Source organism: Streptopelia decaocto, assembly GCF_964273445.1.
Source record: "Streptopelia decaocto genome assembly, chromosome: 6".
Lineage (NCBI taxonomy): Eukaryota > Metazoa > Chordata > Aves > Columbiformes > Columbidae > Streptopelia > Streptopelia decaocto.
The window spans coordinates 28,869,425-28,883,100 of NC_138660.1; the positions used below are offsets into that span (position 1 = coordinate 28,869,425).

The 13,676-nt window shown below is 57.7% G+C and overlaps 1 protein-coding gene across 1 annotated transcript; it reads left to right on the forward strand.

Moving 5' to 3' along the window:
- Positions 1-1,577: 1,577 nt before the first annotated feature.
- On the forward strand, positions 1,578-5,875 carry LOC309441315 (ubiquitin carboxyl-terminal hydrolase 36-like; the record flags this gene model as incomplete). Its single annotated transcript, XM_082055949.1, has 11 exons — positions 1,578-1,827; positions 1,899-2,120; positions 2,403-2,513; positions 2,807-2,909; positions 3,128-3,195; positions 3,562-3,632; positions 3,814-3,896; positions 4,220-4,331; positions 4,615-4,755; positions 5,058-5,158; positions 5,374-5,875. 11 exons carry the CDS (start codon positions 1,578-1,580, stop codon positions 5,873-5,875), a joined length of 1,764 nt encoding a protein of 587 aa, XP_081912075.1.
- Positions 5,876-13,676: the final 7,801 nt, after the last annotated feature.

A 13,676-nucleotide genomic window follows, 5' to 3' on the forward strand; every position in this document is an offset into this window, starting at 1 on the left:
AGGGAACTCCTTGTTCTTAGGAGAAAAACTGAAGCTTTTTCATGTCCTTCCTTGTCAAAGCAGGTGTAATTCTTCAGTAGTTAGCCTCTGGCATGAGGTTCTTAAAGGGGCAGTTTTGCTCTCAGGGCTATTCCTTTGTTTAAATTATATTTAAATGATATTTAAAGATTACAACTCTTAGACAGAATTGCCTTTTGGTGATGCCTGATCAATATATTTTCTCCCTGGTTTTGGTAGGAGGCTGAGGGGTAGAATACGGTGGTGGTTTCTCTTTTAGCCAAAGGACCCCAAGGTTTCTGAAAAGGCACAAAGGAAGGCAAAATGAGAATGTGGTGCTGTGACTGGCACCCGCTGCTCCTGAGCCCTGGAGTGCCCGGACAGAATCTTCTGAGGCCGGACTGTGCAGCAGGATCCCGGCAGCTCTGATCTCCCACCCTGCATTCCAGCACGGAAAATGAAAGTCACCTCGTTTTGATTCTCTTCACAGCCTAAAGCACCACAGGGGTAATGACACTGGCCAGGAAACATCAAGGTGGATCAAGGTGGGACTGGAGACCTCCTAAGCACAGGATGATGTCACCCTGACTAGTCCCATGGGCTTCTGCTGCAGAGACCCTCAGCTACACCTGTTTCCGAGAGTCCCCGGGTGTCCTGCTGCAGGGCAGCACCACCGCCTGCTCAGTTTTTCCTGATGCTCCGTTCAAAGCTCCCTGGAGGGTGTTGGTGGCTGCTGCCTCTGTCCCACCAGCCGCCACTGCAGGAGGGTTTGCCTCCCCCATCATCTCCCCAGGCAGGAGTCACTGCTTTTCCAGTGCCCTGTGCCCCCTTCAGCACTGAAGAGGCCCAACTGACTGAGCTGCTCCACAAAGCTCATGTGCCCCTGACCCACCATGACAGATGTTCCTCTGGACCTTCAACCGTGTCGTGGTGTAACCCGAGCTGGCAACACAACCACGGCAGCTGATCACTCACCCCCTACCCCTTCCCCTCCCAACAGGGGAGAGAATCGAAAGTGAAGGGAGAAATTTGGACTGAGAGAAACACAGTTTAATAAAATAACGAAATACTAATATACTACTAGTAAATATACATAAACCCACCATAAGTCCCACGCCCTTCTCCTCAGGACTGCTCAGCCGGTCCCATCCCAGCCTGTCCCGGGACACCAGGTTTGCTCTGCCCCCAGCGCACACCTTGCGTCTTGGCCTTGTAAGACTTGCAGAGGCTTTTGCTGGCCAAATCCACCACTGTGCCCAGGTTCCCCTGCACTGAAACTACAGTGTGTGACCATTTAGGGATTCTGGGGCGTGTCCAGAGCGCGATGGCATCACAACCAACCCCCGCAGGCTCCGCCGCTGGCGTTGCCGGGACGCGCGGGCGCAGCTCAGTCCTGTTCTGGACGCGGAGCGGAGCGGACGGCGAAGCCGAGGGGAGGAGTCAGTGGGCCGAGCCGAGCGCGAGAACCGCAGCGAAGGGCGGGACTTGAGGAGGAGGCGCGGGAAGCGCGTGTGGTGGTGGAGAGGGAGAGACGAGAGAGCGGCGCGACCTTGAGGCGGTGGCACGTGCGGTGACACGCCATGGCGGGCACGGCGAAGCCGAGGGAGCTGCTGAACGCGCGGCGGGACGCGGGCGAGGCCGGGGCGCTGGGCCGGCTGCTGAGCACCTCGGCCAAGAAGGTGCTGCTGCACAAGATCGAGTTCCAGCCCGCCAGCCACGGCTTCTCCGGCCAGCCGGAGCTGCTGCGGGCCAAGTACCTGCTGCTCAGCCCCCGCACCGAGCCCGCCGAGCACCCCCGCGGCGCTGAGCAGGGACAGCCGGGCAAGCAGGGTGGGTGCAGAGGGCCGGGGGGCTCTCCCTGCGCTGCGCAGCCCGCGGCTCACCCGCCTCTCTCCCCGCAGGCAGCGACCGGACCCCGGGGCGCCACGGGGACGGCGTCCCTGCGCCCCAGAAGGGGCTGTTCCCTGCGGGGCACCTCGCCATGCAGTGGCAGCGTGTCCAGCGCATCGGCGCCGGGCTGCTCAACCTGCGAAACACCTGCTTCCTCAACGCCACCCTGCAGTGCCTCACGTACACGCCACCGCTCGCCAACTACCTGCTGTCCAAGGAGCACAGCCGCGCCTGTGAGTGGGGAGGGGAGCGCCGCCTGTCCCGGGGCTGCGCTCAGCACCCTGCGCACGGCTGTGCCGGGGCTGTGCGCCTGCCGGGATGTGCCTTCTCTGCTCCCGCCCGCCCGTTTCTGCGTGGAGAGGACATTCCTGCATACGGGAGCATCCACTTCTCCTGGCCGTAGCAGTGTTCCCGAGCTCTGCATCCTGCGGCTGAGCGGCTCTGTCTGTGCTGCACACAGCCAGGACTAAGATGGGTTTGTCCTCAACGTCCTGTCTTCTCCTCTCCCACTCCAGGTCACCAAAGCGGCTTCTGCATGATGTGCGTCATGCAGAACCACGTCACGCAGGCGTTCGCGAACAGCGGCAGCGTGATAAAGCCAGTGTCCTTTGTCCGAGACCTCAAGAGTAAGGATGGCTGCCCGCGCGTCCCCTCCGGTAGCCGTGCAGGAGGGCAGAGACCATTGCAGGAGCAGAACCTTTGAGATCAGGGCAGGTCTTGGCAGAGGTTCTTCTGAGACGACTCACTGAGCCTGCCAGGGCCTTCATGGGCCTTGTGGGGCTTCCCCCACGGCCGACATGAGCCTGACGTTTGGTTTGGGCCGAGGGAGCTCACACCCCGCAGTCCCTGCACGAGGGGGGGCGGGAGGACCTGCCCCTGCTGCAGCGCGAGCTGCGCCTGATCCCTCCCTCTCCTGCAGAGATCGCCCCGCACATCCGCTGGGGCAGGCAAGAGGACGCGCACGAGTTCCTCCGTTTCACCGTCGATGCCATGCAGAAGGCCTGCCTGCCCGACTGCACCGAGTACGTGGGGCCTCTGGTGGCCGTCACTGCCCTTGTCTGCTGGTCCCCTCGTCTGCTGGGCTGCTCTCTGCCTTCTCCTGACGCCTCCACCCCAGCACAGCTGCGGTTCTGTCCCCACATCCTGTGACTGGGCTGGGTTTGGATCCTGAGCACACAGCGCTGGCCCGTGGGGGTGGCTCTTGGGGCGGGCGCTGTGTGATCCGAGCTGCCGTCTCTAGGTTGGATCGCCAGACCCAAGCCACCACCCTGATCCACCAGATCTTTGGCGGTTCCCTGCGGTCCCGTGGTGAGTGCTGGCTGCCAGGGCCTGGGCCTGTGACTCTCAGGGCTGCTGTTTCCCGAGAGCCTTGCAGTGACTTGGGAAAGTCACTAAGCATGTGCCAATTATGCAGAGCTGCAGCTGGTCAGTCTTTTGGTATCTGTGGGTCACGAAGCTGAAGCTGTGGGTCCCCAGCTCATTGCCACCAGCAAAGGAACCCACGTTGCCAGCTGTCCAGCAACACTTGTTGTCCTAGCACGTACAGGCTGCGAATGCTGGTGCTGCCATCCCAGAGCCCAAACGCGCAGAGGGGGAACACGGCAGCTGCCTGCACTGTGCTGGGGCGGTGGTGCCGTGCTGTGCCAGGGGGTGCTCACTGCTCTTTTCTTGCAGTGAGGTGCTTGATGTGCAAAGCAGTCTCGGACACCTTTGACCCCTGTCTGGACCTGCCGGTGGAGATCACGGTACCGGGGCAGGGTCAGGTGGGGGGAGCTCTGCTCTGCAGGGATGTTCCTGCAGCTGCACCGCTGCTGCTCGAGGCTGTTTAACCTGCCAGCGTCAGGCACGGTGCAGGCAAGAGGGGATCAGCTTCTGTTGTTGCGCTGGCTCCTGTGCCTGGCCCTGACCTCTCCTCTGTCCTGGCAGCAAGCCGCAAACGTAGAGCAGGCACTGGAGCTGTTTGTGAAGCCAGACCTGCTGGGCGGAGAGAATGCCTACCGGTGTGACAAGTGAGTGTGCGGGCTGGGGCGGGAAGGGCCGCGGGTGTGCTGGTGGGAAGCAGGAGGGCAGCTGCAGTACAGGAGGGCTTCTCCACCTGCTCCACCGCTAAACCGTGAGGTACGTGGCTGTGAAGCCGGCGATGAAGCCTGTCACTCCTCATCTCCCCCGTCTTGAGACGGGGACCTGAGCCAGCAGACCTGGCCGTGAGCAGGCGCCCTGGAGCGGTACCCGCTCTCAGCAGGGTCATTTCCGTGGGGTTTGCGGCTTGGCCAGGGCTGGCAAGCACCTGGGTGGTGGAACAGTGTGAACAGCTCAAGCTCTCCCTGTGCAGATGCAAGAACAAAGTGTCGGCAACCAAACGCTTCACCATCCACCGAGCGCCGAGGGTTCTCACACTTGCTCTGAAGCGTTTTGCCGACTTCACTGGAGGCAAGATCACAAAGGTGGGTGCTCGGCCATCCAGAGCGGGGCTGTGTCCTGTCCCGAGGCCCTGCTGCCCCGAGCAGGTGGGAGGTGGTTCTGTGCGCGGTGCGAGCTCTGCCGCAGTCCTGCAGCCCTTCTCCAGCTGCGCTGCCGTGGGAGTTTGGCTCATCCCGGCGTCTTCCTCACCGTGGGCTCTGCCTGTGGAGAGCGGGTTCCCCCTCCCTCGCGAGACGGGACTCGCAGGACAGCTGAGCTGCTCTTGCCACCTGCTGTGCAGGCTCCTGAGACATCCTCTCTCCGCAGGACGTGGGCTACCCTGAGCTCCTGAACATCCGCCCGTACATGTCCCAGACCAGCGGGGATCCGGTCATGTACGGGCTCTACGCGGTGCTGGTGCACTCGGGGTACAGCAGCCACGCAGGACACTACTACTGCTACGTGAAGGTGAGCCCAGGGCGCTCTCTGGGCACCTCTCTGTGCTGGGGGCCGGCGGGCGCTCGGGGGTCCGTGTAATGTGCAGACAGGAGGGTGCTCAGCAGACGTGCGTGGTGCGGAGCACCGCGGGGTACGGGCTGTGCTCCGTCACAGGAAGCGTGGAGTTCTTCTCTCGCAGAGAACCCTCACCTCTCCAGGGCCACCTGGGGATTTTGGGGAGCGGAGCTCTGCTGACGGGCGCTGTTCCTGCTGCTCGTCAGGCCAGGAGCGTCCCTGGACACAGCCCGACCCCGTTCTCTCTCCCTCCGCAGGCCAGCGACGGGCAGTGGTACCAAATGAATGACAGCGTGGTCCGCCCCAGTAACATCAAGGTGGTCCTTAACCAGCAGGCGTATGTGCTGTTCTACCTCAGGTGAGCGCGCCCTGTGTCCCCGGCCCCTCTGCCCCTGCTCAGCACGTGGGACGGGGCTGGGGACACGTGCCTGGGTGTGGGAAGGAGCTTGGCCCAGGCAGCCCCAGTGCCCACGTGCGTGTGCTGTCTCGGGGGAGGGTGGCAGGGAGAGCTCCAGCCCCTTGTTGTCACTCAGACACTGGCAGTTAACACGTGCCCTGCTCTGCCTTCCCCAGGATCCCCAGCCCCGGGAAGAGCTCAGAGGGTCCCGTTTCCAAAGCTGCCTCCAGCCTGCCTGGCCGTGTCAAGCTGCCTTCTGGGTCACCGTCACCCAAGCTGGCCCGGAAAGCCACACACGTGGCTGCAGCGTTTCCCAGTGACGCAGCCCCGAGGCCCAAGAAGCCGCGCTCCTCGCAGCCGCCACCCGCGCCCAGAGCGGCTCCAGGATTTTCCGGCCTCAGTCACACCAGTGGGGCCAAAGCGCAGGTTCCCCAGAAGCGCTGCTGGGAGCCCGGGCCCCTGCCCGCCTCCCCCAGGCTGCCGGAGCCCATCCCCGGCCAGGAGCCGTGGGGCAGCGGGGAGAACACCGGCACACCGGGAAGGGACCCTCGTGGCAGGGCTTCTGCCAGCCTGGTGCTGGCAAAGCTGAAAGCCTTCTTGTCGGCCAGAGCTGCTCCGCAGCCCAGCAGCACCGTGTCACCACCGCCGGCCAAGAAGCTGGCGCTTTCCGACACATAGGTGAGTCTGAGCTTCTGCCCAGAGACTTCAGCAGGTGCCTCGTGCCTCCGGAGCCAGGGCTTGTGTTGGGGAGTGCAGGAATGGTGCTGGTACCTTGCTAAGCAGGAGGCGCGCGGGGAGAGCCCGTCAGCCCCAGGGCTCTGCCCTCCCTCTGGGTCGGGGTGCGGGGCCAGGCCCCCGCTCTTGTTCCCATCCCTGCAGAGGCTGGAGAACTGGCTGCTGCCTCCCTGCTCGGGACGGCGCGGTGGCTGCGCCAGTCCCTGGAGCGGGGCGGCCTCGCCAGCCTTGTCAGGGCAGCGTGTCCCCGGGGGCGATGGGAGCTGGTGACACCACAGCTGGAGGCTGCAGAGTCGCCTCCTCCCCAGGCAGCGGCTGCACCGGCTCTCTGGGCGCCGCTGTGCAGCCGGGGCTGGGGACGGCGCTGGGGGTTCTGTCCTTAACGTTTCCTTCCTTTTTTCCTTTCTGCTTCTAAAGGAAAACACTTCTGATTCTTCTCCTACTCCCCCACTTCCCTCTCCCTGTCTGTGTCTTTTCCCCTCCCCTTTCTCTGCGCTCCCCTTTTTGTTTTCTCCTCTTGGCTCACAGCAACCTCTTTTATTTAGACCACCAAGCTGTTCTTTCTGTCAATAACTGCAGGGCAGCCCCAGGGAAGGAGAGCAGAGGGGCCACCATGCACGTCCTCACCTGCTGCTGCCGGTTCCTGTGCCCGCCCCAGCCCCGCGCTGGGTCCCTGTGGGGCCGGGGCGCTGCCGCTGGGACACCGGGAAGAAACTGGAGCGTTCCCTCGGGAACCGGCTGGGCTGGCGGGACAGCGGGAGCGGCCAGAGGAGCCACAGGGAGGATCGAGGCTGGAACAGCTCTGCTGGGAGGAACGGCTGAGAGAGTCCTCAGCACTCGCACAACTCCTGGGAGAGCTTTCCGTCAGATACTTCATGGTGAAGATTTCAAACACGATTTCATAAAGGAGGGGTTTTTCTTTCCCAGTTGTTTTCTATCATTTTTCAGTGTATACAAGAAGTGATAGCAGCATTCTATAATGAATATTGATCCAGGGGGTCTCCTGGAGACATCTGGACAGGCAGGAGAACAGTCCTGTGAGGCTGGACATTGTACGGATGACTTTGCCCCTCACCCCTTCCCAGTCCCACCTGTTCCCTCACCGGCCCCCTGGGACTTGGCCTCACCAAGCTGGAGCACAAGTGTGATGGGAGCGGCTGAGGGACCTGGGGGTTCAGCTGGAGAACAGGAGCTGAGGGGAGACCTTCTGATCTCTGAACTGCCTGAAAGGAGCTTGGAGCCAGGGGGGTCGGGCTCTGCTCCCCAGGAACAAGCGCCAGGAGCAGAGGAAACGGCCGCAAGTTGCGCCAGGGGAGGTTGAGGTTGGATGTGGGGAACAATTTCTTGCCCAAAGGGCTGTGGGGCATTGGAACAGGCTGCCCAGGGCAGTGCTGGAGTCACCATCCCTGGAGGGTTGGACAGACCTGAGATGAGGGTCTCAGGACACGGGTCAGTGCCGGGGGTGGGGAACGGTTGGACTCCACGATCTTAGAGGTGTTTTTCAACCAAAATGATTCTATCGCACAGTCTATCTTTGCATTGTAATAGTGCCTAAAGGTCACAGCCAGGGTTTCTGTTGTCTTGTCCTGGTATTTTTGAAAATGGGTAGAAGTCTGTCTCAAAGAATGTAATGAAAGCAAAAAAAAAGAGCATGGGTAGAGTGAACCACGGGAAGGAGGGAGGGCCAAGTATGAAGGTGAATCTCAGCAAGAGCAAGTATTTACACATCACTAGTGATACGCATCACTTGCAGGCTGTAAATCATTGGCACTTTTTTTGTTAGTAATGGAAACGTTTCCTGTGTCCCACAGGATCCTTGTGTCACTGTTGTGAACTGCAGATGCATTTTTGGCATCAAAACGAAGGTGCATCTCAAAGCTGGGTGGGTCAGATTGAAATGGTTACCGGGTGTATATTGGTAGCATATGAAAGAAAAAGGCTCGCAGTGAACTTTACCATTGGGAGCTTCTGGCAGGTGTTGATCTGCGAGAAGCAGCCTCAGCAGAGGTGAGAAGCTTCTAAAAGATGGAAATAAGGAGACTCAGAAGAGAGAGAAGATTCTGAGAGATCTTAAGAGTGAACACGAAATAACTGAATGCAAAAGCAAGTCTTAATGCTGCGTTTTGACTGAGCTGGAGGGTGGGAATCTGGGCTTTGGAAAGCTCAGAGTTTGCACAGGGTGGAAGACAAGAGTCATAACAGCATAAAGGGAGAAGGGCTGGAGCTGACTTCTGCTGGGAAAAGCATTTTTGCCTCCCCTAGAAAAACAGGTGACTTCCAGAAACATGTTCAGTACCCGTTTTCTCAATCTGGGGGTGTCCTGGTGGAGGAAGGCTCGGCACCACACTGACACACGCAGGGCAGGCGAGGCAGAGGAAGATGCGCTGTCTGGGTTACCGGCTCAGGCCACTGAACAGCGGCACTGACTGCGATAGAGAAAGCAGCGACCGAGGGGAGCTGGAAGGGGCCTTGGCTGCAGGTAACCGTGCCCTGGGCTGAGAGTGGCTGGCGCTGCGTCTAATGAACGTGACTGAGCATCTTCCTGTCTGTGTGCTGATCTTATTCAATTGTGGTGTTTCACAAGGGAGAGAGAGAGAGAAAGGACATGAAAAGTAAATGTCGTGCTATCTGCTTTTCAAAACTGCCTTTCTGTTCTTTTCAAACAGGCTCGGAATTTCTCCTTTCAGAACCTGTGTCTTTGGAGATGCTGGAGGAGACGAAGGAGGAGGACACCCAGGAGGAAGACGCGCGAGAAAGATGTGGAGTCTCTGCACGGCCTTCAGGAGAGTCTGAGGAACCAACAGAGGAGGACGTGGAGACTCCACAGAGCGTTCAAGAGGCAAGTCACTGGTGTACGGACCGTTCTGTGTGACGAGGGGATATTTTAGAGATGGAGGAGGTAAAAACAAACAGCTCATAAAGAACCCAAGCCCAGCCTCCCCAAACCAGGATTTTGTTGCAGTGCCCTCGAAAGAAATCCTTTCTAATTTAGCTATTGCTGTGCTTAAGGCTGTGGTAGTTAAAAGCCCTGAAATTTTAATTTTTCAAGCGGTGTGTGTGATGACCAAACATTATGTGGTTGCAGGGGGACCAGTATATGTATTTCTAAAGTTAATTGTTACCTCATTGTTTATAATTCTCTTTTTCTTTGCTCCTCCCTGCAAATCCAAACAGTGCTGAAAAGAAAGCTGTGAAGGAGGAGTCTGGTTTAATGGTGCCCACTTGGCACTGTTGCCGGGCTGTAAGATGGCCATAAAATCCTTGTAGGATTTGGTGAAATCAGGTAGAATGAAGGTAGCATGAAAGAAAAACAAGAGATCCATGGATAAGCTGAATTCTTGCAACATTTCAATTATTTCCCTTTTAACCCAATGAAGAGAAGAAAGAAGAAGACAACACATTTTAGTCAGATTATTAAAGCCTGTATCTGCCTCAGCATATTCTAGATCACTTGAGTATTACACAGAAAACCTAAATGCACAGCCCAGCAGATCAGATCAGATCAGATCACCTGTGACAACACAGCTCATTCTTGGTTTTGTAGCTCAAAGTGATGTTCTTGCTTTCATGTGCTCCCTCCTGTTCACAGCTGCAAGTTCCAACAGTCTCTGCACCAGCAGAGCTCCTGAGAGAACTGGTGCTAACCCTTGTGTATTAAAAGGTTCATGCAGCGGCTGTCAGTGGTGGGTTCAGGAGATCTGGACTCTCTGGTTCAGTTCTTACCTCTTTCATTGGCGCGTACAGTAACTTGTGCACTCAGCTCCTCTCTGCTTTCATTTGAAGTCCAAAAAAACCCCAGGTAAGTCAAGGCAGCTAAAAAGAGGCAACTTAGGTTGCTGGTGTCTGCAGCTGGTGCTTGTGCAGGGACCCTGTTTCTTTCTCCCTTACTTTTTTGTCTCTCCCATTTCCTGGCAGAGCACAATTCAGGATGGGGGTGAAGAAGCAGAAGAAGGAGCTGTTTACGTGTCTTTCTGCAAAGAGTGCAGATCCAGCAAGCTGCCAACGAAGGAGCAGGATGGCTCCGGGTAAATAAAGCTGGCGTGGTGGCACTCAGGACGGCTGCTCATGGACTCTGACACCCAGCCCCCGGCTCCTCCAGACTGCGGCACCAGCTGCGTGCTGGGCACCATGGGTGTCTGGGCAGGGGAAGGCAGGCGAGGCCAGTCCTGGGCGTCGGGGGAGGCTTTGCGCCAGCCCTGTCCCCTGGTGCTCTCACCAGCTCAGGGAGCACAGCAGCAGAGTGCAGGACTACCTGCGCCAGAGCCTGCCGAACCTGCAGAGCCCGCAGGAGCCCTTGTGTGAGGCGGCCGTCGTGTTCCTGGGTGAGCCACAGCCCTGCCGAGGGACCCCCCCTGCCCCACGGCAGCTGCCAAATCTGCCGGGCAGCTGCAGAGCCCTGCCTGCCCCATGTGGGGCCCACGGGGATCCCTGCTGCCCTTTTGCACCCGGGCTCGCACATGGGCTCCCCGTGGGAGCTTTGCTGGGTCTCTCGCAGCCTTCTTGGTCTCCCCATTCGGGGCACCGCCCTGGCTCAGCCTTGCCCAGGGGCAGGAAGGTGCGTGGCCAGGCCCGTGGGGCTGGTGGCAGGAAGCTGGGTCTCTGGGCAGGCAGGCTAGAGGGCTGCGTGACAGGCTGTGTGTGCCTGGGGCTCATCGGGCGCCAGCAGGCAGACGTGTGCCAGGAGAAGCTCCAGGTCGTCTACGAGGGTCAGTGAGGACAGTGGGGTGTCTGTGGGGGCTGGCAGGAAGGAGGAAACACCCCAACTCCTGCCCCAGGCCGGCAGGGCTCTGCTCCCTGCGCAGGTGAGGGTCAGTGTGGGCAGATGTGGCAGAATGCAAACCCCCCTCTCTCCCCTCCCTCCTTCAGTATGGAAGGAGTAGGCACATCTCCCTCTCTCTCTGCTACTTGAGGCCAACAGCTTCTTTTGTTTGGCCCCAGAGCCCCTGGCAAGGGCCATTAGGAGAAGGGAGTGCCGAGGCGCCAGGGAGGCGCTGGGCGCCTGCGGCCAGTGTGGGGGATGTTTGGAGGCTTCAGGGGCACCCACAGCCAGGGTGGGGGTGCAGAGAAGCTTCTAGAATGCCCACAGTCAGATCTGATCAGCCAATATAAAAACGGGATTCTCGTCGAGACTTCGCCCATCGTCACGGGTCTCTCGGAGCACGATCAAGATGCTGCCGCCGAGAGCCCCCCCGGGATGGAGACTCCGCTTGCCTCACCGCCACGGGTGTGAGTAAAACTTCTCGCAGAATTGCGAGTATATTTATACTTTCCGTGCACATATGCACGTGTAACTTTCCGTGCTCAATATTAGCACGCGTAAAATTAATCCTCGCAGAATCGCGGGTGTATTTTCCTTCCGTGCACATATGCACGTGTAACTTTCCGTGCACATTTGCACGCATACTTTCCGTGCTTAATACAAGCACGTGTACTTTCCGTGCACATTTGCACGCGTAGCTTTCCGTGCTCAATACGAGCACGTGTATAAATTATTTCCTCGCACAATCGCGAGTGTATTTTCCTCCCGTGCTTCCACATAAGCACGTGTAATATTCCGTGCACATTTCCACGTGTAAGTAAATTAACCCTCGCAGGATTGCGAGTGTATTATAAATTTACCCTCACAGAATCGCGAGTGTACACTTCCCGTACTCACTACGAGTACGTGTATCTCTTTAAAAATAATCCCACACCGTGTTCAGGCAAGTGTGTGCTTCTCCGGGACTCAGGGCCGGCTCCGGCATTGTTTTGGTGAAGCCACGTGCATGCACTCTGTGGACCGCCTGTTGTATTAGTTGCTGCCCCTTAATAATTTTCCTCAACTGATACCCGAACCTTTATTTAAGTCACTTTTGGAGTGCTAAAACCCTGTTTCTCCCCGGTTTAATAAAAGTTGTTTTGGACCCTGTTGTCCCTTAAACTAACCTCGGGGTGCCTCCGTGACAGCAGAGCAGAGAGAGACTTCAGGAGCACATTGGACATTGGTGGCCAGCACCCTTGGGCTGATCCCGGCACCCCTGCCTCCCTCCTGGCCCTGGGGAGAGCTGGGGGGGTAGTGGTGACCCTGGCCGGAGGAGCTCCAGAGGTCCCCACAGAACAAATAAACCAAACAACAAGAAAACAAAACAAGCGAAGGTGAATAACCATGAAAGACAGAGGAAGACTGCCCCGTCCATGGAGCTCTGCAGAAGGAGCGTGGAGCCGTACATCATATGAGGCCATATAGTTGGAATCAGCACGTAGAGAAGACTTTAGCAGGGAAGACTTTGAGGGGAGCGGCCTGACTCCATGCAGCTGCAAACCTGAGAGCTGGCCGTGTGCTGAAGGGACGGGGAGAAGTGTCCTGGGCTGAACAGAAACCTGTGGATGACACAAGGCTGGAGAGATGTGCTTTGCAGAGATTGGCAGGAGTCCTTCCCAGGGATGAGCGGGATGGGCTTTGGACACAAGGAAAAATAAAGCGGCTCTCAAGCGTGGTTTGGAATTCGTGCCACTGTCACTAATAGCAGAAAAAGGACCGTGCTGCAAGGGAACTCCTTGTTCTTAGGAGAAAAACTGAAGCTTTTTCATGTCCTTCCTTGTCAAAGCAGGTGTAATTCTTCAGTAGTTAGCCTCTGGCATGAGGTTCTTAAAGGGGCAGTTTTGCTCTCAGGGCTATTCCTTTGTTTAAATTATATTTAAATGATATTTAAAGATTACAACTCTTAGACAGAATTGCCTTTTGGTGATGCCTGATCAATATATTTTCTCCCTGGTTTTGGTAGGAGGCTGAGGGGTAGAATACGGTGGTGGTTTCTCTTTTAGCCAAAGGACCCCAAGGTTTCTGAAAAGGCACAAAGGAAGGCAAAATGAGAATGTGGTGCTGTGACTGGCACCCGCTGCTCCTGAGCCCTGGAGTGCCCGGACAGAATCTTCTGAGGCCGGACTGTGCAGCAGGATCCCGGCAGCTCTGATCTCCCACCCTGCATTCCAGCACGGAAAATGAAAGTCACCTCGTTTTGATTCTCTTCACAGCCTAAAGCACCACAGGGGTAATGACACTGGCCAGGAAACATCAAGGTGGATCAAGGTGGGACTGGAGACCTCCTAAGCACAGGATGATGTCACCCTGACTAGTCCCATGGGCTTCTGCTGCAGAGACCCTCAGCTACACCTGTTTCCGAGAGTCCCCGGGTGTCCTGCTGCAGGGCAGCACCACCGCCTGCTCAGTTTTTCCTGATGCTCCGTTCAAAGCTCCCTGGAGGGTGTTGGTGGCTGCTGCCTCTGTCCCACCAGCCGCCACTGCAGGAGGGTTTGCCTCCCCCATCATCTCCCCAGGCAGGAGTCACTGCTTTTCCAGTGCCCTGTGCCCCCTTCAGCACTGAAGAGGCCCAACTGACTGAGCTGCTCCACAAAGCTCATGTGCCCCTGACCCACCATGACAGATGTTCCTCTGGACCTTCAACCGTGTCGTGGTGTAACCCGAGCTGGCAACACAACCACGGCAGCTGATCACTCACCCCCTACCCCTTCCCCTCCCAACAGGGGAGAGAATCGAAAGTGAAGGGAGAAATTTGGACTGAGAGAAACACAGTTTAATAAAATAACGAAATACTAATATACTACTAGTAAATATACATAAACCCACCATAAGTCCCACGCCCTTCTCCTCAGGACTGCTCAGCCGGTCCCATCCCAGCCTGTCCCGGGACACCAGGTTTGCTCTGCCCCCAGCGCACACCTTGCGTCTTGGCCTTGTAAGACT